At 39.9% G+C, this 26,798-nt stretch overlaps 2 protein-coding genes and 1 pseudogene across 3 annotated transcripts; 1 reads left to right on the forward strand and 2 right to left on the reverse strand.

Annotated features, from left to right (window-relative positions):
- Positions 1–2,884: 2,884 nt before the first annotated feature.
- On the reverse strand, positions 2,885–9,126 carry LOC144635826 (glycine N-acyltransferase-like; annotated as a pseudogene). The gene is made up of 5 exons (XR_013567423.1): positions 8,996–9,126; positions 5,229–5,351; positions 4,605–4,713; positions 4,374–4,497; positions 2,885–3,461 (listed from the first exon to the last, which is right to left on the reverse strand). The product of XR_013567423.1 is annotated as a glycine N-acyltransferase-like (transcript).
- Positions 9,127–9,155: 29 nt separating this feature from the next.
- Positions 9,156–19,619, forward strand: LOC144635860 (ribosomal RNA small subunit methyltransferase NEP1-like). The gene is made up of 7 exons (XM_078494982.1): positions 9,156–9,285; positions 9,472–9,573; positions 9,968–10,109; positions 10,318–10,376; positions 10,944–10,995; positions 17,607–17,704; positions 18,840–19,619. The coding sequence occupies exons 1-7, from the start codon at positions 9,166–9,168 to the stop codon at positions 18,951–18,953; spliced, it is 687 nt and encodes a 228-aa protein (XP_078351108.1). The 5' UTR covers positions 9,156–9,165; the 3' UTR covers positions 18,954–19,619.
- LOC144635780 (uncharacterized) lies at positions 11,149–16,927 on the reverse strand. Its single transcript, XM_078494876.1, has one exon. The coding sequence runs from the start codon at positions 16,649–16,651 to the stop codon at positions 11,486–11,488; it is 5,166 nt and encodes a 1,721-aa protein (XP_078351002.1). The 5' UTR covers positions 16,652–16,927; the 3' UTR covers positions 11,149–11,485.
- Positions 19,620–26,798: the final 7,179 nt, after the last annotated feature.

Genomic DNA, 26,798 nt, shown 5'->3' on the forward strand with positions numbered 1-26,798 from the left:
TGTGTCATACATTAATATGTTAATACAATAAACAAATTCAGGACTCTATGGCGTCAAATTCGTCGTCGTAGCAATTCCAAGAAAGATCAAACATATCCTATTTTTGACCTTGTGATATGTGTGAAAAAGTCGTTTGGCTCAGAACTCCACCTACAGATTTTTTTGAATTTGTTAAAATGTTTGTTTTGTGGATAAGACAAAAGAAATAAAAAGAAAAGCTTAACTAGGGATTAGACAATTTCCTTGCGTCAGGATTTGACAACTGACCAACCCTTCCATCCACCCATGCATAGTGTGACAACTCGTTTAAACTATTTTAGCTCCTCCCATGTATATTCAAACAAAAATTCAAACGTACGCACGCTAAAGCATCCAAAAATTTAAAGTCCGTTACCTTGGATTTTATAGTTTACTAAAAATGCAGAAAATCTTCAAAATTAGTTTGAAAAGAATCCAAAAAAGTCATGCTGCATATACGGTTAAGATTTTGGAATGTTCTCCTCGTATAATAATAATAATATAATAATAATCATTTATATAGCGCCATTTCCATGAGTTAAAAGCGCTTGACAATGTTAAAAATATCATTGGAACAGAAAAAGTCAAGCTAAAAACATTCAGATTGGTTGTTCATCCTAGTATGGTTTCCATGGAAATGCCAAGTACTCCTATTGTGTATCTATTAATTTTAGGAACTAGGGTAAAATATATCGTGTTGTTGTTGTTGTTGTTGTTGTAGTAGAAGCAACTTAATCAGGACATTTCAATAAAATGGGAAGTGAACGTGTAGCATAGTAAGCTAACTTCTTAGACAACGTTTATTGATTAAAATTATTATCTCTAAGTAAAACCACAAGTGAATACCCGACTAGAGATACGTGTATCAAACTGCCGTTTATGTATGTTTTAAATAAAACTTATTATGCAAATAAATAACACAGTACAGTAAATGTTTAAAAATAAACAGCAGCAATCTAAAAACCCTTTGACACTTGCCGATAATGAAAGAGGGTTAAAAATTATAGTTTTAAATTATACTTGAATGCGCTAAGGAGGAAAGAACAATTAAGTATTCATTTAACGCGGAAAGAGCCAAACAAAAAACAAGTCTTTGTTTCTTTAAATGTAGATAGAATAACTCTTCTATTGGCGAGGGTATGTTGATATTTTTAAGACAAAAATATTGAACGTACGATAATTAGCTATCAAGACTGACAAAAATATTTGGAGTTCACGAGCGAAAAACGAAGTTGGGATAAAACGAAACCTTCCGAACACCAAACACGAATTTTCTTCAAAATAAGCCGTTTAAATTAAATTGTTTTGATGGTAAAAAGTGTCTTACAAAAATACTGCGCACAAACACTTTTAAAAACCCCGGAGGCTCCGTTTTAAGCTCCGAAGAAATGTTTTATGACTGATACCTTACGAGAAGAACTGGATATCTCTAATAGCATTCATATCATCTCAAATGGTTGTCAGAGTTCACTCGGACCTCCAGGCAAGTAGAAGATATCCGTTGAAAAAGATATATGAATACCTGGAGCGTTGAACTTGGCCCTTTGTTTGGGAAACTGATCTCGCGTAAATGCTTCTTTTGTTAATATAAGACTGGGCCAAAGCGTCCTTAATGACGTTGTTCTCACCATGTTCAAAACAACGACTCTAGGGATGAAAATACCCCCCAGATGAGTAAAATGACGCAAAAAGAACTTGTTTGTTGTCTTTGGTGTTTTGTCTGCCACGTAGTGAAGCATTTTAATATAGTTGAGCGAACAAGAAACGCTTTGGTTTTGTCGATCGCGAACATGTCATACCACAACAACAAGGGTGTAATTTATGAAAAACATCCACAGGAAAAGTTCAAATCAATAAGCGTCACTGGCATGAAAACGGTGTTAGTTTGTTTTTTGTTTTTAAGTTTTTCTCATCCGCAGTTACTTTTCCTTTAGTAAGAAGCAAACTCTCACTTTTATCAATTATTTGGCTGTCGCTGTTTAATCCCTGTATGAAGAGTTGAACGGTTATCGTAAACTGCATTACTCCTATTCAACTGATTTACGTGTACTTTTTAGAAACCAATAACGGTGTAAATACGTTTTTACGGAATAAGTTGGTTAGTGAGTTCTGTTATTCCGAATTTGTAAACAAAGGGGTTTTTCAATAAAACATTTACACTTGTGGTAAATGTAAACCCTTAATTTCTTTTTTGCGGTGCGTGTATTGAAAAGAAAGTAAATGATTCAATAGGTACAACCTGCTCCTGTGTTATGTCTTGTTTTTTTTATATCAAATCCTCTTCACCCATGATTTACGGTGCATTTTCCTATCACCTATAGCCCCCCCCCCCCCCCCCTCCCCTCTGCCTATATTCTTTGGCTGAATCGACTAGTTTGGATATTTTGTGAGTTCGCGAATTGATTTCATTTTGACTGTAAGTGCGCGTCACTTGCAATATAACGGATCTTATGTCTACCAAGCTTGGGTCTCGCCATCTTGAATACGCTATCTTTCCGCTTTCTATCAAATCAAAACATGCACACACCCAGCAAAATGCAGCAGGGACATGATGTTGCAGCCACACGTCCCCTCGTGTGTGCGAGGGGACGTGTGGCTGCAACGTGTCTCTACTAAATTTCTCTTGTGTGAACATTGTGACTTTGTCCCGGTTACATGTTGCAGCGTCACGTGCTCTAGTTATTAGTGTGTGCTGATACTTTCTAGGAGGCGTGTGGCTGCAACGTGTCTTCATGTGATTTTGTCCCCGCTACATGTAGCTGCGACATCGTGTCCCTGTGTACAGTGCCTTACAGCCCAGCTTGTGTGCTGCAAGGCACTGTACTGCTAGTTACGCTTAGCCTGCGAGCAGGCTCTCTATCGGGGGAAATGGTAATTACATGTATTTGGTAATAAAAAATAGCGATAAAAAATAGCGTTGATTGATTGAATTATAAATATTGCTCACAATTATGACCTGCTCTTTTCCGAGTTGGTCTATTGTCTATTGCATGTAAATATAAATGTTAACAATGTTGCTATAATAATTTCACGTGTTCTAAAAGATGTGTAGAAAGGCTACTAAATCGTCAGGAAAAATTGTAAATCCCATTTTGCAGAAAAGTTGTCGCGAGATTTCATTCTCTTCTTCAATGACATTAAATACTGTTTTTCCTTGGTTTAAGAGCGTTATAGCGAGATGGTAAATAACAGCTTTAGCTAATCCCCTCCTTCTGTGAGACTCGACAGTGTGAAGAATTCCAATAGATCCATATTCTGCAACAAATGCCCACGATACAAGTTCGTTTGTGCCTTGACAGTACACTCCAGCAGTTAGTGAGTAAGTGATCAGATTTTCAAGTCTCTCTAATGAACGTGGCCAGCCGCCGAATTTCCACATCCGATCAACAAGCCGTGAATCCTGGGACTTTAAAGGAGCTATGTAATACCCAGGGGGACATTCACTACAAGGAAAAACACACCAGTGTTTGTTTTTTAACAGTCTAAAGTAATTTCAGCACAAGTGCATCTGATTAATTAAGGTACAAATGACCTTTCAACTGTAAACCGAACAACTTATTGTAAAAGGAAACAAACCAAGTGGACATGTTAACTTGGTAACCGACACACGCAGAACGAGAGGAATCTCTTCATAACAGCCACCAGTCTTAGAAGTACACTTTGGCATTTCTTTATAAAGAGAATATTACCTCACGGAGAAAAAACAGTAAATGTCTTACAGCCTACACACTAGCCATCACTACCAATTTTAACATGTATACATACTTATGAATAGATACGAATTTTTTTTAACTTTTATCTACCCTATTTAGTTAATTTTTCTGTGCAGTGTTACCAGTTAATAATTTTATTTGTGTATTTTAATGTTGCAATTTCTGACATTTAAATGAAATTACTGACTGACTTATCATACAATTCGTGCCTGCTGTGTATAAAGAAGGCAAAAAAGTCATTGTTTTCGGGTCTACACTTTGGTGGAAGAAGGATAAGGTTCCTTGAGAGTTCACCCCAACATTTTTTTTTTTTTTTTTTTTTTTTAACACGCAAGTGTTAAAACTCAATGGAGTCAACTACAGTTGAATCCTGGTAACTCGAACCCTCAATAACTCGAACCTCTTGCTATCTCCAACTTGTTTCGATTCCCCTCCTGGTCATTTTCATACTAATATTACCCTTGATAACTCGAACCCAAATAACTCAATCCTTTTTTGATTCCCCTAAAAGGTTCAAGTTATCAGGATTCAACTGTAGCTGAAAAACATGCCATTTGTAAATTTAACTAGCAAGTAATTTTTAAAAAGAGAAATCTGTAGGGATGGTAACATTTAGAACATATCAAATCAAAATCGCCTTACTGTTTCACCAAGTTGCTGCCGTCAGTCAGTGCACAAAAATGTGGAGTGGCTGCTACATTGACTTGGACTTCACAACAATTCAGTTGAACTTTCTCAATTGCTATGTCACTGCATCTGGGATCACCTGTAACATAAATAAATCACTTTCAACTACAATCCATTTTCTTTTTTCAGTGCGGTCTGAACTTCTGTGTTAATAACAATATGCAGCTAACTAACTGGTTGTAATACCTACTATTCCTGATTTACTTGTGAACAATGTTTTCAAATGACTTTTTTCCAATGTCATTTTCAGCTTCTCAGTGGAACAACTGGCAAAAATAACGACAGGAAAAGGCACCTAACACAAATAACCAAGTTAGAGTGAACACTCTAGGAATACAAACATGACTATTCAACATATTTGTCTTTATTACTGTTTTTTTAAAAAAATAATATTTTGTGAATACAGCAAACTTACTGGTGCCCTGTTGCAGTTTGACTTTTGTTGTTTGTCCACCTCACAGGTCAGTTTAAAGCGATATTAACAAGATGGTTTTTTTATTATTCTTTTGCTGAAATTAGTTCAAACAGGCCCATGGAGCAGGCACAAAACAATAACAAAAATACAGCAAGGCCACAAAGTACATCAGTTTAATTTACAGAACATGTGAATTTACACCTTTTAAAATAAAACCCTTGTGTTCCCAAACAAACCCTCTTAAGAATCTTCAGTGTGACACGATACTGCTAACAGTCAAGAGTCCTTACTTGAGCTTGGGTCACCTGTGGTCATAATGGTGATACCTAAAAACAACAATTTTGTAAAATTGATTGTAATAGTAACTTTTGAATTATTTAAGAGCTTGACCTCACCAAATATTCTTTCAAAGCTGTATTTTGAAACACCACAATGTCTGGGTTAGGCCACTGGCTGACATACACGTGGCCACTCATGACCTTTTCGCTTCTAGCCATTTGTTGAAGGCATCCCAATATCTATAAAAAGTACACAATTTAAAAACGTATAACTTGACTCTCATGCAGCCGGTCAATTGAACACCACCACTGTCCCCCCCACCACCACCCCCTGCACAGGTAGGCTTTGGCAGATTGTGCTCCTTAAAAAATCAAAAATTTTGCCAAAATATGCCAGAATTATGCCAGAATTCCCAAATTATGCTTCTGATTTCCAAAATTATGCTCACAAAATGACGTAGATTCTGTACATAGAGGCGTGCAATAACAACACCAAATTATGATTTTTTTCAAATATTCTGTTATAAATTTATTTGTGTTTAATGGCAGTTTGTCTCAGCCATCAGCCGTCCAAATTAGCTGCTCGCATCTCTGAATCGTTTGTAAAATGCCTTCAACGACTTAACAATCACGCATTTTAAGAACATACTACCTAAATTTAATTTATTTCTGTAGAAAATACACCATATTTTCTAAATTCTATGAATTTATGCTCCAAAAAGTGCTAAAATTTGCTAATTATGCCATGGCAGTGCTCGTTTAAAAAATTATGCTTTTTTGCTCTAATTATGCCAAAAATTAAGCCAGCAAAATCTGCCAAGGCCTATGCACAGGGCAGAGAATAAGCATAGTAAGCATGGCCATTTTAGTAGGGATTATACGCTGCAATCGAAGTTGGGTAGCCTGTTCACGGCATTTGGTTAGTTGGGTGGCAGCATGAAGAAACAGTTAAGTGAAAAATTAGGGGAGGGGTTTTCTCGCCTTGTCCTAGTGGTTTCAATTGACTAGTGCAATAGTATTGTCAGTTTCATTTTCACCAGAGCCACCTGTCTCTCCTTGCTGTAAGGATGGGCCGATATAATTTGAAGAATGTAGTTTTTAGCTAAATTTTTTTTATCCTTTTATTGTGAACTTTAATACTATACATTTTTTATCATGTAACTTTTTTAATTCTTAAACTATTTTTTAATCTTTTAATTTTAAATTTGAACTATTATTTTGCAGGGCCTCACTGAATAACACCTTTGGTGATGTGAGCTCCCTGGGTAAAGAACATTATTATTATTATTATTATTATTATTAAATATTCGATACACCAATATTTTGACAATTTCAAAAATATCGATACATCCGAAAAATATCACACTTTTGATACGTTTTCGATAATTGTATACGTGACCTGAGCCTGTGTTCTTCTGGTCAGCACGTGAAGATAAAAATGTGTTGTTCCAGAAAATATCCAAACCCCTCCCACAGAAGGTTTTTGGTTTGACTTTCCCCACCCCTCTGGAAATTCCAGTTAAGCCTCTTTCCTTAAAAAATTTTGTCTTTTGAGCACCCCCACCCCCTTGGAATTTCCAATGACCTTCCATGCGATGGGTATGGATATTTTCTGGAACTGCACAATATTGAGCAAACAAATAAATTATGATGTTCTTGTCAATATTTTAATTTTTCAACTTCTTTGACTTGATGTCGACACGTTGCTGATGCAATCTTGAAAGAAAATGACCAATTATCAACACACATGGCTAACATAATTTTATAGTGCCAGGACTGTCCTTTGTATGGTCAAACAAATCATGTGACATACCAATGGTGACAGGACGGTTATGGCGTAGTAGTATTGATATTGTATCGAGAAAAAAAGGAAAATATCGTATTGATATCGTATCGTTTTGAAAAACTTGTATCAGCCCATCCTTACCTACTAGCTGCCCAGGGGGGGTACTCGGTTTTTTAAGTAACAGGGATGATCGAAGGGTTTTTTTGGGTTTGAAATTTTCGATTCCGGGATTTTTTTGGGTTGGAAAATTTGGCAAGTATTTTTTTGGGTGACTTGATTTAGATAGGGGATTTTTTTGGGTATTAAAGACGAACTTAAGTGCCTTAGCGCGGCCTTGGCGTATTTATGGTATGATTAATAAACAAAAGGAGCGTTCTTTGTGTTATATTATTGCCCCTCCTGGCAATATAGGGGTAATTTGACAAGGGATTTTTTGGGGGTTATTTTTGGTCCAGGGATTTTTTTGGGTAATGTCAAAAGACTAAGGGATTGTTTTGGGTCCTCAGTTTTGCCTCCATTCGATCATCCCCGTCATTTACAAGCCGGAGTACCCCCCCCCCTTGGGCCTAGCTGATGGGGCCTTTGCAGGAGCAACATGTGGCGTTGAAGACATATGATTTGATTGGCTAAAATTTAACAAAGAAATTCAAAACTAGCCAATAAAAACCAACCGTTTTAAACTCTCTTATAACAAAAGGATTTTAAAACTGTTGATTTGATTGGCTAGATTTCAAACTCACTTTGTTAAAACCTGACCAACTAAAACATGTATCCCCAGAGTCACCAATTTCTCATGAAAAGGCCCTGTCAACCAAGAGGGACAGGTGACTCTGGCCCGGGGGGGTACTCAAAAAAGTTTTGTACGGGGAGGCTCCGCCCGGAGATCTAACACCTTACCCTTTTATATACCATTTTGATAGAAAAGGTACCCCTTTTGTATACCTTTTATTTGCAAAAAGGCACCCCTTTCATATACCTACACGAAATCACATTTACCTAAAACGGGAAGTGTTCTTTGCAATTTTATGTAGCACTTAATTCCTCGCGAAGCGAGGCCGAAGGCCGAGCGTAGCGGGGTGTATAATTTTGTTCCTCAAAGGGCTCAGGCGGGATGAAATCTCGTGTGGAGTTTACGGTCATATATATTTATTTATTTATTTATTTGTGAGCTTGGTGTGTGGCGGAAATGACGTCACACAGCCGCCGCGCGCTGGTGGCCTAATGGTAAGGCGTCGGACTTGAAATCAGATCTTCGGGACTAAGGCCGGGGGTTCGAATCCGGCTAGGTTTTTTTTTTTTTTTTTTTTTTTTCTTTTGTGGGTTCGAATCCTGAGCTTTTCATTTTTATCGTTTCTCTTTTCGGATTAAAATAACACTGATTTCCACATGATACTCCCTCGACGCCTATAATAATTCAGGCTATAAACCTTCGGGCGGGCGGAGGGTTCGAATCCTCCTGCCGTTCGTTCTTCTTCTTTTTTTTAATGCCCTCAAATAAATGTCCAAAATGCGACTATCCAATAATTTGTCGATGATTTTGAAAATAGCCTGCGCTTCCCAACGCTTTATACCTCTTTACGAACCAGAAAGAGCCGCCATCTTCAAAGCGGAGTAGACCCTGGGAACGAGGGTGTCGCGGGCATGCCCGTTACTAGGCAACAATAACAAATCACCGGTTAAAACCGGTTATCACTCATTATTTGCAACACCCCCACCCCCCCCCCCAAACCCAGAGCTTCGCGAGGCCCTGCGAGTCACGTATTACTAGTAAATTAAGATGATACAGCCAAAAGTTGCGTCCGCTCAAAATATTTTATGTAAAGGCCTTTTAAAATATCATTATGGCAGATTTCCCTACCCTTTCATATACCTAAATTTGTGAATTCCCTACCCTTTTATATACCTGGAGCCTGAAAAGGTACCCCTTTCGGGCGGAGCCTCCCCGTATAGGCCATTATAGGGAGTACCCCCCCCCCCCCGGGGACTTTGGGGACGAGAGTGTCTGACAGTATCCAAAAGTGAGAGCGGACCTCTCGATCTGGAATCCAAAGCGCTAACATTAGGCCACCATGGCTACCAATTCTTTTCAGTGCCTTACCATTAATGAGCGTGGAATCTCCTTCATAAGTGTTTCGACAAGTTCAGGAAAACAACAGACAGAAAGTTCTTCGAGAACACTTCCATCGTCCGCCATGTTTATTTGCGCCAGTCCCTCTCGTTCACTAGACCTTGTAACCAAGCCTTCTTGTCGATCGCACACGTGCAACGATGGCGGACGAAGACAACGAGTTTGAGAGACCACGAAAAATACCTAAAACATTAAAAGAAAAGAACACTGGAAAACGGCTTATTGTGATACTGGAAAAAGCTTCTCTAGAGACGGTTAAGGTATTAATACGAATAGAGCATCTAATATTGTTACGATACTAGCGTTTCAGATCAATTTCGTGCTGAATTTCTGATCCGCAGTAAATTTTGGAATCTTTGTCTTTGAGTATTCAGGGCTATTTATTTTACCTGACTTTCTATTACTAGTTTCATGCCCCTCTGTTAATGAATCATTTTTATCCTTAGAATGGAAAGAGTTTTGAGTTACTAAACTGTGACAAACACAAAACTATTATGAGGAAAAACAAAAAGGATCCAGCGACAGCTCGACCAGACATAGCTCACCAGGTAACTTAGTCATAATATGCTTTTTATTTTTAAATGCAAAGCTTGAAAAAGATACATAGCTCGAATAAGATCAAGTCAGAGTATTTAAGCACTATGATAACTGTTGTACTTTGTTTATACAGATCCATGCAATTATCATTTTAGGTAAAATTATTTTGCATTTGGATTTCTCAAATTTCCAATATTTCCAAATATTTCCCACAGCACATGTACATGTAGTTTCTGTTGGTTTATTATGATGTAGAAATTGAGAAGAAGATCTGATGCTCTAATCACAGACACCATTTACCGACCATGCTGTGGAAAGTTTGTTATTTAATTAATTAAAATCAAAAGGTAGAGATTGCATAAGACCTTGATTAACTAAGTTTTTGTTTACCCTTGTTACCTACAGAGTTTGCTGATGTTACTGGACAGCCCGTTGAATAAAGCAGGTCTTTTACAAGTCTACATTCACACAGAAAGGAACGTTTTAATAGAGATAAACCCTCACACTAGAATTCCAAGAACATTTGACAGGTTTTGTGGACTGATGGGTAGGTACACTGCAACAGCAAATCTACTGACAAGGAAATAGATCTATTGTCTTGTGCTAGGTGTATCAGTGGACAGTCTTAAAACAGCTGAGTGCCAGAGATACGGGCTAATGGATCTTGTATTTTTGCTTTTGAAGCTCTTACAGTATTTCGTTTGGTAGTCGAATAAGACTGACCTCCTTAACTTATTCATTTCTTTTAATTTAAGTTCAGTTGCTACACAAACTTAGTATTCATGCTGCTGATGGTCCTCAAAAGCTTCTCAAGGTAATTATTACTTTGTGTGTAAATTATGTGTTTAAATTATGATGTAATGATATGAATGGAACTCATTGATAAAACACTGAATGAACTTCCATGTACAAATAGTTAACTTTTTACCTGAAAATGGCATTTAACTGGATTGTTGGGAAGTGCGCAGGGTGTTTAGTCCTTGTCTGTGTCTAGCTGTCCGTGCGTCTTGCATGTGACACTGGACACACGCACATACCCATATACAGTCCTAGAGTAAAATGAGCGTCATAGTCCAGCTAAGATCTTCAACAGACTAGCTGGTTCCCTTGTCTCACACAGTACATAATAATGAAAGATGTTTTCATTAAGTCTTTACCGTGGAAATTACTAAGGCCCAGGCCAAACCTCGAACTTCACACGAGTCGAACCAAATGCAAATGAGCAAAACCTATTGTTTTTGGTCATTTGCGGTAGGTGAGGGACTGTTAAAAACAGAACTTTGTCAGGCTTTGATGCAAACTTGTTTACAACACTTAACACATGTATCATGTAAAGCATGGCACAAAGCTGTTGATCACATAAGTACTGTTTCATTTTCAGGTTATCAAGAATCCTGTGACTGATCATTTACCAACAGGTTGTAGGAAAATCGGTAGGTCACTGAGTAAACACTGACTGATTTAATGCTTATTATAAAAGACCATTTTCTGCCTTTGACCAACCGACCAACCGACAGACACACCGACCAATCGATCTTTGGTGTCGGGAATGCCTCCAATTGTTGCCCAACAAAAACTCACGTCACTTGTGAACAAAACTGATTTTATATTCACTACTTCACTTCACTGAGTTGATCGCTTCACAGAGTTCGCATCACTGATTTTCATAACTACAACGTGCAACTTATTACATAACTATCTGTCAATCAAAAATCTTAACAATACTCGGACCCAGTCTCCGACACTCTCCCCCCATATCAGTCCGAAGGAAAGATATGTAACTTGTCCTTAATACAGGAGACTGGGCAACAACAACAACTGATACTGCAAAATACTTAAGACAGTCACTAATAGGACCTTGTATAACGAGAGTTCAATTCATGGTTCAATGTCAATATTAAATTAAAGTTCTCAATGTCAGAGTTATCCTGAATTCTCCTCGGCTTCTGCAATTTGATGGATTCTTTCCTCAGCCCGCAAAGCTGCCTGTCTCCTTGGCCGGAAAACAGTTGCATCAGCATTAAGAACCCTGGAAGGTGCACGGGCAACTGAGTCAGAAGAAAGTTCCAGTGGATAAAGGTGCTGCACTGCTCTTTCGAGGAAACTCTTCCCTGATCGCAACTTCACAGCTCTTACCACTCCGTCTCTTCCTGGATACAGCTCCTGAACAATGCCAAGAGGCCACTTTCCCCGGTTTTTGTCCTCAGACTTTAGGATCACTACGTCTCCAACAGCCAATGTACAGGGCTTCCCTGGATGCTTGAGGTTGTGCCTCTCTCTCAGGCTAAGGACGTATTCACTTGACCACCTTTTCCACAGTGCATTCTTGCATTTGCTAAGATGTTTAGCTCTTCGTCGCAGATCCACATCGTCAACGTGATGTGGTTCCAGGTCTGGTAAGATGTTGCACTGTGGAAACATCATGGAATTAGGGGTGAGGATTGGAAGTGCCACATCATCCTCCACATAGCTAAGAGGCCTATCATTTAAGGTTATCTCCACATCAAGTAGCACTTCCTCCAACTCTGCCCACGAAAGGAAACCACACCCAATGGTCTTGTAGAAGGCATTTTTTACTAAACCGACCATCCTTTCGAATTGCCCACCCCACCATGGGGTGCGGCTGAGGTTGAACTGCCAGATTATTTCATTCTCAGCAAGGAACTTGTTAAACTTCTCATCATACATAGCGTTTCTCAGCCACCGTGCTGCACCAACAAATGTCGTTCCATTGTCAGAATAAATCTTCTCTGGTCTTCCCTTCCTTGCAATTAACTTCTTCAGACTCAGAATGAACTCTTGGGTTTCCAGTGAGGGCACTAAGTCTAAGTACAATGCACGACACAGAGAACATGCATACAACACAATGTATGCTTTAGCTTCCACTTTCCCATGTTTCCTGTATTTGATTGGCCCTGCATAATCCACTCCAACTACTTGGAATGGGTGAGATCCTTGCGTCCGATCTACTGGGAGGTTACCAGGTGGTGGGTTTGCTGCTGCTCTCGCTTGAAACTTTTGGCAACCATGGCATCCTCGGATGGTTCGCTTTGCTAGCTTTCTTAGGCGTGGTACCCAGTGGTGTCTTCTCACACTTGTCATTGTCAATCCAACTCCCCCATGGAGAGTGCGCAGGTGTTCATGGTGCACTAACTTCTGGGTGTACAGGTGTTTGTCTGGGAGGTATATGGGATACACACCCTGTATCCTACCACGGCACTCCAAAATCCCATCCTGGTTAGGTTGCAGGTTTAGTTGTAGACGGTCATCTTGATAGTCACAAAACTGTTGGGATCTCTTCACCCAGAACGTATGCTGGTTCTTTATCTCTTTAGTTGTCAGTGTGCCACTTAATTTCTGGTTAGGATTGCGTGAATTGTACAGGAACCTGGAAATCCATGCACAAATGTTTATAGCTTTGTTCAGTTCAAACTTCTCAAGAACAGCATCCAGCCTGTCAGTGACATCCACAGCAAGCGCAAATAATTCCTTGGTAGCTTTGGCTTCAGCTGTACTTCCTGCAGAGGGTTGGATAATTTGTTCCGGTGGCCAACGTTCACGATCTGCCATCCACTCTGGGCCCTCCCACCACATCTCACGATACTCAACACTACCACCTCTGCTCGCAAGATCAGCCGGGTTTTCTTGGGTAGGGACATGTCTCCATGTAATCTCTGACTGAGCACGAATCTTCTGTACCCGATTCTCCACAAACTGTTTGTATTGTCCTCCACCATTTATCCAAAAGAGAGCCACCGTACTATCTAGCCATCCATTCAGTTCCGTGACAGGCAATCCCTCCATGGCAACCTTCACATTCATCAACAAATTTGTCACCATATGAGCTGAGATTAACTCTAATCGGGGAATTGTTAAGCCCTGCTTGGCTAGCCTGGCCTTTGCTGTTACGAGCCGCTGAGTGATGCCTGATTCTTGCCTCACAACTGCATACACTGCTGCACCTACGCCATGGCTGCTTGCATCACCGAAGCCGTGTAGCTGAATCGCTTGGATGGGTTCCCTGTGTTCCACAAGGGCCCGAGTAATGGCTATCTGTTTGGGTAGACTCTGTTCCCACCTTTGCCACTTGAGTTTCAGAGTGCCCGTCAACTCAGCGTCCCATGCCAACTTTTCACAACACACATCACGATACAGACACTTCCCCACCAGAGTTACTGGCGAAACAAATCCAAGGGGGTCATAAATACTTGCAAGCTTGCGAAGAACACCTCTCTTGGTTGGGTCTGCTTCCCGCTCAGGAAAGGATATAATTATCTCATCACGTTCCTTGTCCCATCCCAGTCCAAGTAGACCTGATCCTCCTGCATGGGGTTTCACGAGTTGCTGCTTTGCAAAGGTTCCCTCTTTATCCACTGGTGGGACAGGGTTCTCTTCTAATTTAGGCTCATTTGACTGCCATTTGTGTAATGTGAAGGTTGCATCTTCAAAAATCTCGATAGCCTGCTGCTTCAGCTCCCTTGCCTTTTCCACTGTCACGCCCCCACTAATCAAGTCGTCCACATAGAGACTTTTGCGTAGTTCAGCCACTGCATGTGGTTCACGTGCTTCCCAGGTTTCCAAGTGGTACGTGATCACACCTCCTAGAAGAAAAGGAGATGGTGCTAGGCCAAATAAGGCTCTAGTAAAACGCAATGTCTCAATCTCTGAGTGTTCTCCTTGCTTCCAATGAAACCGCAGAGCATCACGGTCAGACTCTTTTATTCGTACTTGCAAAAATGCTTTCTTGAGATCTTCCACAACAGCTACAGGATGTGTACGTGACCTAACCAGTACATTCCACAATTTGTTTTGCAGTGGGGGCCCTGGGTACAAACAATCATTCAACGATACAGCATTGGGGTGGGCCTTGACTGATGCATCATACACCACACGGACTTTCGTTGTCGCAGCTTCTTCTCTAATGACAGGTTTATGTGGGATGTAGAATTCAACTCCTCGAGGCTCTTGATCAGCTGCTTCCACTACACCTTCAGCTTTCTGTTCTTCGATGATCTCACTGTAGGCCTGTTCCATCCCTGTTCGTTCCAGCTTGCGCTTTAAATTCTCTAGTCTGCGGAGACTTCCTTGTTTGTTAGAAGGGAGTGGGGGATGATTGCCCTTCCATGGCAACGCTGCCTCATACCATCCCGCTTCATTGCGTGACAACTGTTCTCGAAATTCCATGTACACTTCACCTTGGTCATGCTGTGGTGTGTCCTCAAGTCCCAACACATCTAATTTGCATAGTTCCTCATAATCCACTTGACTGGTCTGTGTAAGAAGCATGTGTGTAGTATCGATTTCCTCCCCTGGGGAAAGAATGACCCATCCCAACTTGGTGCGTTCAGCCACAGGTTCTCCCTGATTGCCAATCCGTGGTCGAGTGTCAGTTTTGATTCGAGCGAACACCCCAGCGCTTAGAATAACATGAACTGGAAGTAATGGTTTGGTGTCTATGTCGTCCATTTCCACGCCCTTCAAATGAGAGTAGGTTTTCATCAACTGTTCATATCTGGGATTTTCCAGGCTAAGGAGCTCTCCTCGGTTTACTTTGGTGAGATTGACTTCTAAATTGTAATCCCCAGACTTAGACGAAACAGTGCTCTTGTAAATCTCCATTTTCGCTGTGGTAGAAGCCATAAGCATCACAACCTTTTTGGGCTTGATCTCTGTTGGCCGTTTTCCCAGCAGGTCCAACAGCTTGGCAGAGGCATAACAGCTAGATGCACCAGAATCTAACAACGCACGACATTCAATTCCACCGACTTTAACCACCACAACAGGATAAATAACCTTATCATCATCAACCGAAGACATAACACTCTCCCCCTTGGGTTTTTGATCAATGCAGATAGAAGTGTGATGTCTTCTTGAACAGAAATAACATGACATTTTACTGGTACATTCGGCCGCCCTATGTTTAGGGCCAGTACAGTTAAAGCAAAGTCTTTTCTCCGCCAGAATTTTCTTCCTCCCATCAAGAGTAGTTACGCGCGGGCAGTCAGAACACCTGTGCGAGGTATCTTCACAGTACACGCAAACACGTGTTTTGGCTTCTTGTTGTCGCGTGTTGTAAACACGTGAGGGCGAGCGATCACGTTTTGGCGGGTCAGCTGAATTTGACTCCACAGGATTTCGGCGAGTCCACGACTTCAAAGCTTCGCACAATTGCAGAAAGTCCCAACTTTGCCAGTTCTCATCGTTCCTAACCAAATCGCCACGAATTCCAGACAATTTATCGATCGTGAGGGCTACATTTCCGTTGACTTCACTTAATTTTCCCATAGTTTCGAGCGACTGAACATCATACAACAACCGTTCGTAAAATTGATGTATTTTTCGAGGCTGGTTTCCGCTAATCTTCGGCAAATCCAAGATATCTCCCACGTAGGCTTTCTCCACTTCGCTTGAATTACCATAACCCTCGCACAAAATGCCCTTTGCCCTCTCATAGCCATCGGCGGTGAACGGCAAGCCGTCGATGCTTCTCCTGACCGTAGGCACAACAAATTCCTTGAGATAGGAAAATTTTGTAATAGCAGCCATGCCAGACTTGTCGATTCCTTCGGTAAATTGGCCCCAAAACCTTGACCAATCGAGGTTAGTTCCATTGAACTTCGTAATTGCAAGCTTCGGCAGTTTCGCCGCAGTGCCTTGATTTCCCACGTGACTTGTGTTTTCCTTTGCGTTTGACGATTGAAGTCTTCCTAGCTCCTCGTTGTATTTGACTTTCTGTTCCAATAGCTCCTTTTCGAAGGCTAACTGCTCCTTTCTGGTTTTATCAACTTGTTCCTGATCGATTTCGCTTAGGCATGTAGAAATGTTGTCCATATCTTGGTCAACAGCCGCTATATCCGCCTCTACTCCATCACACCACGTGCTAATGTCGGCCATTTCTTCCCCAGCGGCAATTTTTAGCTCTTCGACTTTTCGCTTTGACTTTTCCACAGAAGAGACGACGGCATGTATCGCCTCCTTATGTCTCTTGATACGGTTGCTATTTCGAGCCGCTAATATGGCTTCGGTTTTGTCCCTGGTTATTTTAAGTTGAGTTAATCTCGTCGCTAGATCACGGTTCGCAGCATCCATCTTTCGTTTTATAATTCACTGTAGTTTTTCGGCTCTTTTCCTCTTGTTTGAGGACACTGTCCCGTCGGAGGTGCCACTTTTGTCGGGAATGCCTCCAATTGTTGCCCAACAAAAACTCACGTCACTTGTGAACAAAACTGATTTTATATTCACTACTTCACTTCACTGAGTTGATCGCTTCACAGAGTTCGCATCACTGATTTTCATAACTACAACGTGCAACTTATTACATAACTATCTGTCAATCAAAAATCTTAACAATACTCGGACCCAGTCTCCGACATTGGTGGTAAATTGCTGTCAGAATTCTTGATATTTGTACATGTACTTGGATGCTCGGTTAAGTGACGATATTCAACAAGGTCTGGTGAAAAAACCTTTTTATATAATAATGAACCTTACTCACATGGTTGTTTTCATGTAAATCAAACTCATTTCTATTTGAAAGGTTTTGCACCAAGCCAAATTTTCACACAGAGGCTTAAGTCAATTTTGGAATGGCCATTTATATTTTGCTGGATTGTTGGGAAGTGCACAGGGTGTTCAGTCCTTGTCTGTGTCCAGCTGTCCATGCGTCTTGCATGTGACACTGGACACATGCACATACCCATATACAGTCCTATAATAAAGTGAGCGTCATAGTCCAGTTAGGATCTTCAACAGACTAGCTGGTTCCCTTGTCTCACACAGTGCACATTATGGTAAATGATGTTTTTGCCAAGTCTGAATAGCACATTAAGATTTGAAGTTTTGTGCAAGTTTGTTTGTGTCTGTAGATATGTTGTTAACTAGTCAGTGACATCAGATACTGGGAGGAACATTTTTAAGTTCTCCCAACAGGGGTCAATCCTTCATTTTTTGCATGACCTTTGCACAGCAGACGGACAATGTAAGTACATGTATGAACTTCCATTCATCAAGTGTGAATATTAATATAGCTTTTCTATCTTTTCAGGAACGTCTTTCCATTCAGAAAAACTTTCAAAGCTAAAGGATATCATTCCAAAAGATGAGCCCATTGTTTTTGTCGTTGGAGCTATGGCTCACGGCTCGGTAAGATTGCCTATACTACATGTGAGATCCCAACTATCTGTGAAAAAAAACGTGACAGCATTATTTAGTTTCAAGCAAATAGATTAAAGCCAAATAGTAGTCATTTTATTCCTCGCGAAGCGAGGCCGAAGGCCGAGCGTAGCGGGGTGTATAATTTTGTCCCTCAAAGGGCTCAGGCGGGATGAAATCTCGTGTGGAGTTTACGGTCATATATATATATATATATATTTATTTATTTGTGAGCTTGGTGTGTGGCGGAAATGACGTCACACGGCCGCCGCGTGCTGGTGGCCTAATGGTAAGGCGTCGAACTTGAAATCAGATCTTCGGGACTGAGGGCGCGGGTTCGAATCCGGCTAGGGTTTTTTTTTTTTTTTTTTTTTTTCCCTTCTTTTTTTTCTGGGTTCGAATCCTGAGCCTTTCATTTTTATCGTTTTTCTTTTCGGATTAAAATAACACTGATTTCCACATAATACTCCCTCAACGCCTATTCAGGCTATAAACCTTTCATCGCCATCAGGGGCGCGCGGGCGGAGGGTTCGAATCCTCCTGCCGTTCGTTCTTCTTTTTTTTTAATGCCCTCAAATAAATGTCCAAAATGCGACTATCCAATAATTTGTCGATGATTTTGAATATAGCCTGCGCTTCCTAACGCTTTATACCTCTTTACGAACCTGAAAGAGCCGCCATCTTCAAAGCGGAGTAGACCCTGGGAACGAGGGTGTCGCGGCCATGCCCGTTACTAATTTTTAACAAATATATCTTCCTGCCTACTCTGGAAAATTGAATATTTACAATGTTCAACTTCAAATAATCCACTCCAGAGCTTCGCGAGGCCCTGCGAGTCACGTATTACTAGTATATATATCAGTACTTTAAATACACAATCCTAGATGTTTTATAGATCTTCAGGTGAAATCCAGCAATTAAATGTTCCAGAGACGATATTACACCCCCATAAAAAGGGTTTCACTGTATTCATCAGAATATGTTGTGTATGATTCTTATTTGAGCTTGAGCAATTTTGTTTCCTTGATCCCCTTGCCCCTGCCCTTCTTGAGAATGGGTCTGGCACACTGTTCTTCATTTTGTTTATCATGCACAAAACCAATCCACAGTTGTTTCTCTTGTTTAGGTTGATGTGCCGTATGTAGAAGAAACTGTGGCAATCAGTCAGTACCCGCTATCAGGAGCTTTAACTTGTGCCAAAATCTGCACTGCGTTTGAAGAGGCCTGGGGAGTTGTATAAACTTTACCAACATGACAATAACCTGCTGAATACTCTTCAAGCTTTCCAGAAAATTCCCAAAAAGCTCACAGGAATCATTGGTTTTGAAGAAGGAGAATAGAGAATGATCAAACACTGGCATATTAGTTGTGACTTGTCGATTGTTGGAATCTTATTACTTCACTTTCCTAGTGTTACAATAGCAGAAAAAATGAAAAAAAAAATTATCTTATCCAGGGAAAAACAAATACAAGAAGGGTAAAACACTGAGACTCGTAGGTTTCTTTTCCACACAAAAAGAAGAAAGAAAGAAATTTGATGAATAACCAGACTACCTTTCTGTCTGAGTTAGAGAGCTTTACTTGAAAATAGATCTAACAACTTGTGCAGGACAGCAAACAGGAGCGTGTTACTAGTAAGTCTTACTGCACACCAAAATCAGGTTTACAAAATAGGAGCATAAGTTGTTTGACACAAAAGTTTTAGACACACCTGTTTAAACATGGTTATCAAATTCTTGTCTGTCAATAGCTTCTTGTCACTGTCCCAAGTTATAATAACTCAAAACTGTCCTTACTGTCATTATAGTTTTTTATTCCATAATTTCGCCATCAATACAACGTCCCAAAATTGACATACCCATCAAAAACAATAGACTTTGTAAATAACTACAAAATAAAGATAAAAACCAAACCAATGTATAATTTCTTTTACATTTTACCTGTATAAAAAGCAGCAAACCGTTGAGATATTGATAGATAGATAAAATGAGATATTGTAAGGGTGGACCTGGCCGCAAGCCAATTTTTTTCCAGGTGACATATTTATATTTTATTAGGGTTTTCAACAATTTTGTAAAGTAGCGCCCTGCGGACACAGTTGTGAAAGCACCGGACGTGATTTTTTTTTTCACGCCGCAAGCCGCCTCGCGAGCGCAGAAGGCGCAAGTACCTGGGGGGTCTGGGGCATGCTCCCCAGGACAATTTTAAAATAGAACACTTAGAAACGCCGTTTCCAGCGTTTCTGGAATCCAGGAATCTGTTTACCTGGCAGGGCTGGCTTTAAAAAGTAAAATATAAAATGAAAATGGACAGTTGGTAGGGGGGGGGGGGGGAGGGAGAATTGCTGATAAAATGAAGATGGAAACCGATAAAATATGGCGCTTGATAAGCAAAGAAAAAAGAGGAATGTGGCCGTTTTGAAGAACTTAATTGTTTATTCTGTTATCCTCTAGTCAGTATGTTCATGAGATGCTTACATAGTAAGTAAAAAAGAATATATAATAGTAACAAAAAAATAACCTCCCAACTATTAGTGTTAAAGTACCGGACGTGGAATGGGAAACGACGGATGATACGTCCGGCCTCAAACGCAAACTTGGGCAGCGGGGACTGTTTTTTTGTTTCGGAGCGGGAGGAGGGTAATCCTACTGCAACTTTTGTCCAAACAAGCAGCTATTTCAAAAAGAAATAGTGTTTCGTTTCCAGATTGCGGAAGGGTGAGAATAGTGTAACACTAAGGAGAGATGGGTTTGTGGTTTACTTTAATTTGGAGAAGGTCCTAGTGTATGTTGAATTTGCCGAATTTATGCACGAGTGAAGAATGAAAAGAAGAACTTCATATTCAGTTTAACACCTACTGTCCATTTTATGTAAAGGAGACATAAACTACGTCCTGCTGCAGTTTGGCTTTGGCCATCCCCTTTTTTTTTTTCGTTTATCGTCGTATGTGTTTTCTGATTTTGGGTCGGTCGGTCGGAATTAAAAAAAAAATTCAAAAAAAAAAAGTGGATAAGGAGTCTGGAACTAGGAGGCCCGGTACCTCAGCATACTGTCCGTGGAGCCTGGAAACAAGAAGACATGGTTACAAAGTCAACATGGCGGCAATGGAGGAAGGAAAAATCGACGTCGTGGTTAAACTCAAACAAGAACAGCGTCAAAAGGATGAAACAATATTTAAAATAATGTGTCATTGCCTTCTATACCTTCTGTATAAATTTTTTTTTTTTTTTGAAAACGCGAAAATCTGGGTCGGTCGGACGACGCTAAACAGAGAAAAAAAAGGGGATGGCCTTTCAAGAGTTCAAGTAACACGTAAATATGTCTCTTTATAGAAATAGCATGTGTCTTTCTTTCCAAATTAAGTTAAGTGAAAGGAGCTTGTCTTTATCGTTTTTACTCATCCAGTGAAAATTAAAATGATTTTTTTTATTTCTGCAGAACACTTTTTGCTTAAAAATGGCACCTGATAGCATAACTTTGAATGTTACATGGTTGGTTGTTTACGTGTCTTTGTAAAGTGACAACAGGCATTTGATTTTGAAGAAATGGCTTCGAAACAGTGCATTTGTGCTTATCTCTTTTCTTGTCGACCAGGGTTTTGGTTTGTTTAGAATATGGTATTTATTTGATTTGAGCATGTGATCAACTCAGAGAAGTATATACCTCAAGCTTTTTGTCAAAAGGTAATAATTTAATCTACGATTTGCATTTTTGGCGATACTGTGGAGTTTCGATCATACCGCGATGGCTTTGAATAATCCAAATAATGTTTATATCAATAATTTAATCTCAGAAATCTGCTCCAGCAGTTGCAACGGTAGTTAATGTTGAGCGTTACATCAACTAAGGAGACGAATTTAGTTCGACACGGCAGTTGCACACCTTGCTATACGATACTGTCCATACAAAATTTAACCTTTGAACAGAACTTGACTGTCTTCTTTTTCGTTCTCAACTTTCCGTGCAGACTCGAATGTTTTTGCGACGCACGTGACACTGATCACGCAATTCCGGGTACATCCACGCGAGAACCCACGCAATTTTGCGTGTATTCGCGCTGTTTGTGACGTCGAAGATGCCGTGAATTTTCCTGTACAAATAGAATAGGGCAATTTCCCACATTTATACATTCCTCTGTTACATGAAGTGAAATTAACTTTGTAACTCACCTGTAAATATGCACTTCTCTTTGTAGTGCACTTAAGCTCTACCGTGCGAGCAAACGTTTTTCTTTGCGCTTGCAAACACTGGTTGGTGGAAATTTACTTCCGTTTCAGAATAATATTAAACGCTACGAGAGCTTTCTCTAGTTTTCTTACAATACATCGCTTTAATCAAACTTAAAACCATTTCAGTCGTTAGCTATTTCTGTTTGCAACGAATCTCAATATATTTGGTCATGCTGAGGAATATATTTCCGATATTTGAAGAACATGTTTTTACGAAATTAATTGCCATCGGTCAAACGTATTTACTTTGTGGTTACGACCGTTCTTGTGATTGGATAGCAGCCACCCGTGCGAGCAAACACGACAAGTCATCCCGTTTTTGTTTGCGCTTTCAAACACTGATTGGTGGAAATTTACTTCCGTTTCAGAAAATCGCTAGAATGTTTACTTAACAATTAAACGCTACGAGAGCTTTCTCTAGTTTTCTTACAATACATCGCTTTAATCAAACTTAAAACCATTGCAGTCGCCAGATATTTCTGTTTGCAACGAATCTCAATATTTTTTAATCATGCTGAGGAATATCTTTCCGATATTTGAAGAACATGTTTTTACGAAATTAATTGCCATCGGTCAAACGTATTTACTTTGTGGTTACGACCGTTCTTCTGATTGGATAGTAGTCCCCACTGTGTAAATAGTTCACATCGAAGCCAAAATAATACCGTATCGTTTCTGAGGAAACGAAACAAAAAACCGGGCCCTCATCAGGGGCGTAATTCCCAAAAAACCGTCAATAAGCCCCACCCCCCGAAAGTTATATTTTTAATTAGGCCCCCTCTATTTACCCCCCCCCCCCTCCCTTTCCGTACATGGTAGATTGACAAGAAAACAAGGTGGTGACTTAACGTTGTCTCATGGTAACAATGTGTTAAAAAGAATAATGCATGGAGACGCAATGCCTCGCACTGATCGATTTAACGCAACCTCGTAACGCCGATAGAATTGTTGAGCCTCTCTATGGGTACCCACGATCTTCGTTTTCTTCCCAAATTTTTTGCAAATCTTCGTTATTTAAGCCGGTCTTCGTTTTGTCATCGTTCGTTTATTCGTTTGTGAAATTAGGTGGTCAAAAGCCAAACTTTAGAACAGGCCAGACCACAACACTAGGGACTACGTCCAGACTATTTCCCCTTAGCCTGGGCTACCCTGTGGGTAAAAAAAATCGAGCGCATTCTCTCGAGATTTTTCTACCCAGACAGGATAATCTTTATTTTCACACAGTTAAATAATCGCTTTTTAAAATATACATTACCGAACTCGCTATAATAATAAAATAAATCTTTTTTGAGGAAGCCTATGTCACAAATAGTGATTTACAGAGTGGCCCCGTTATTGATGGAAACAAGGCCATCAGCGTAACGTCACTGCGCAGTGACGCAATCTGAGCTGAGACAAGTTTGCAATGTAGCCAGTGTGAGCTTACCAGATACTTACTGTTCAACAGTAGGATTACTAAACAAGGGTACCCAAAAAAGTATATATTATATATATGAAAATCAAAGTCTCTTCGAGATATCGACGTTTTTGCATGAAGTATGAGTCGAAGGTTAATCCTGTGCATTGTTCTTCGAACTTATCATTACAGTTTCTTTGTAGTTTAGTTTAACAATTTCCTATCTTCGCGGAGGAAATGCATGCAGCCGTATAATTTTGTCAAAAATCTCGATGATTTGGTAAGTGCAGAATGCAATATGGAACAATTGAAAGTATGATGTTTTATTTATGTTCGTGTTTATTTGCTTTATTTTACTTTCGGAAAAACTGTTCACAGGCTACTTGTATTCTTTCCCAGGTGTTCCTTACGTTAATCTTTGCAAACGTAACACGACACTTTTGTTCGTTTGTAACAAAATACTTTTGTCTTCCTTGAAAATGCGATAACATGAAACTTTTGTTTTTTGTTTGTTTTACGGCGGCATCGATGACATTTGATTAATTTAATTAAGTTACGGTTTAGACTGCACGAAAGACGATTCTCAAAAACTAAAGAAACAAATCTAATCAAAAAACATATTTTTCGAAAGGTTTTTTAAAACGCAGCACAGCTAGGATATTTGTTTCCTGGTTATCAGGTGTTCACGCCGAAAATCCCGGTGCAAGTTTTTGCATACCTAATTACGAAAGCCCTGTGAAAGTCACAAAATCTAATTTAATTAATTTGCGGTTTTTACTTGGCGCCAAGAAGTCTGCAGGAAGCCTACCGCAAACACGCAATACAAGCGATGTTCACGATAGTTCCAGAAAACAACGTAGACTAATCTGCCCATGCGTTTGGTGTAAATTACGTTGAGTAGTACCACAAGGAGAGCAAAGGGTTTTCTGAAACAAATATATACGTTTGAGATCTTCATATGAAAGTAACGTAGATGTGCTCTAGGTTTTACCTAGGGGTACGGTCAGGTGCTCCCCACCCCCACGCCCTCCACAAGGAATAATTAATTAATTGATATTAATTAATTAATTCGAATCAACAAGTTTTTGGAAGTTGACTGTATAATAAAATTGAACGCTAAGAAATTTGAACGACGTTTCGACCGTTCGACGGTCATTTTCAAGTTAGATGTTTGAATAAAATTACATGTGTAAATATAGTAAAAGCGCTAAAATATTTCGACCGTTCGACGGTCATTTTCAAGTTAGGTGTTTGAATAAAATTACATGTGTAAATATAGTAAAAGCGCTAAAATATGTACATATTTTAGCGCTTTTACTATATTTACACATGTAATTTTATTCAAACACCTAACTTGAAAATGACCGTCGAACGGTCGAAACGTCGTTCAAATTTCTTAGCGTTCAATTTTATTATACAATTAATTAATCGGTGATTAAAAGTTTACACCGCGTTAGCGGTTTAGTGGTTTAGGGGTTTAGCAGACGCCAACCCACCAAACCATCACAATAGTGCATTCTGCACTAAAAAGCGTCAAAACATTTAGGGAAAAATGGGTTTAAAACACTTCATTGAAAGTTTTAAGCTAGCCCTGTGAACTAAATACAAGTTATGGAAAAGCTGATTGCAACTGAATCGAACTGAGGGGTCACGCAGAATTTGCGAGCAAAATCGAACATGGTAAAAGCAATTTGCGAGAGGAAACGAAAGCAGATGAATTAGAAATTTGGACTTTTGAACCACAACGCTCGGTATATTTCCTGTTGATGTAATTCGTTTTAGACTTTTTTGGCTTATTTTCTATTTTTCTCTAGTCTTGTTGCCGGAATTCTTAGCATTTTGCCCGAAAAATTTGGGCACTGGGGGGGCCACAGCCCCCCTCGCCCCCCCCCCCCCCCCCCCGCCTCGTACGCCTATGGTATTTATACACATATTCCTTAACATTACACAAATAAACAGTGCAAATTTCACCGAGATCTGACAATTCTATACTTTAAAATTGCAAGGACCTTTCGAGGCAGTCGATTACGGCAGCGAAATTAGCAAATGAAACAGCAAAATATGCGTTCGACGCTTTGTTTTTGCGACGCCATATTTGAATTGTTATAGGTAGACCGCTGTTCAATGTGTTCAAGGCCGTATCGTTACGATTGCTCCACGAAAAAGCACGAAAAAAAAATACGGATATTTCCGACTACTGTCGGAGAAAACATTGCGCATATAATTGCGGCGTAAACAAATCGCGACACTCAAGCTGCGTTTTGTCTAGGCTCTGCGAGGGTCGGATATTAAGACCCAGGATTAAACAAAAGCCATATATACAGTGAATGCTTTCGAATTATATTTGAAGATGAAATACGAAAGAATTTTGCTGTCTTTGACTGAAATTCCACTCGAACTGCGTAGATACGATCGCATGTTGTAAAGCCGATTCATGCAACATTGCTGTCAACGGCTCAACGCGAGGTCTCTAAAAGCTAAAAGAAGCCCCCATCTCTTGCCTTTGTTTTAACTTCAATAATATCTTTGAAAAGAGCGAGTTTTTTGGTATGGTTTATTTTTGACGTTTGTAATTTTTAAACGATGTAAGTGCTAGTGATTATTTATTCGTGTTTTAGTTACGCAATCCATTGTTTGTGCGACGCTTTTTATAGATCGCCTTTCAGACACACGTGCGTTAAGATAAGAGAGCTGACATGTCACTTTTAAAATTGTTATATAACGTTTGTAAATGTGACAAGTCACGTTTTTTCCACAAGATCGCAAGTGATCACCCACAGCGGAAAGTAATCCCTTGAGAAATTAAAACAGTCCCTTGAGAAATTAAAAAAGTCCCTTGAGAGTTTACAAATATGTGGTTCCAAATCGTGGCCACAAACCCCTATTCTACCATTTTAGCTTGTAAACAAGCAAAAACGTCGAAAAAATGAAAACAGGTTTTGGGGAAAAGATTTGGTAAAAAAAAAAAACATAAAAATGAAGCGAAAGGAAAAATACATTTTAGTAAAGAAAGTCCACGCCACATCATTTGACATGGAAATTTAAGGGGAAAAACAATCGGTCAATCAGGATCGAGCATGTTTTTATGTTATTTTGGATGTGAAAAACCATCAAGACGAATTGGAAAAAGTTAAGGTTTGGAAAAATGTCTTGGCCCTCTGTCCTCCGCAGAGGCCTCTTTCGTGGGGGAAGGCGAAAAAACACGGGGGGGGGGGGGGGGAGGAAGGCGAAAACACGAAAAATGAAAAATAGGGGGAGCGCAGGGGACACCTCTCCTCGTTCCTCTCCCTATTTCCCAGCCCGAATCGCCCGAAACACGAAAGAGACCTCTGCGGAGGAGAGAGGTCTTGGCCGTAATTCAAGTTCTCGTTTCTACCTTTCACACGCAATACTAACCTTTTTTAATTTCAATTTCGCCCTTAATTTTTTTCACAGGATTTTGAACAACCCTAAATTGAGA

Source organism: Oculina patagonica, chromosome 1 (genome assembly GCF_052425735.1).
Source record: "Oculina patagonica isolate OP01 chromosome 1, crgOcupat, whole genome shotgun sequence".
NCBI lineage: Eukaryota > Metazoa > Cnidaria > Anthozoa > Scleractinia > Oculinidae > Oculina > Oculina patagonica.

Bases quoted from the DNA above. Each gene is read 5' to 3' on its own strand.
- LOC144635780 (XM_078494876.1), bottom strand. From the start codon at position 16,651: ATGGATGCTGCGAACCGTGATCTAGCGACGAGATTAACTCAACTTAAA.
- LOC144635860 (XM_078494982.1), top strand. From the start codon at position 9,166: ATGGCGGACGAAGACAACGAGTTTGAGAGACCACGAAAAATACCTAAA. The intron at 9,574-9,967 runs GTAACTTAGTCA...TGTTACCTACAG, and splicing joins GACCAGACATAGCTCACCAG to AGTTTGCTGATGTTACTGGA. The intron at 10,110-10,317 runs GTAGGTACACTG...TTTTAATTTAAG, and splicing joins CAGGTTTTGTGGACTGATGG to TTCAGTTGCTACACAAACTT.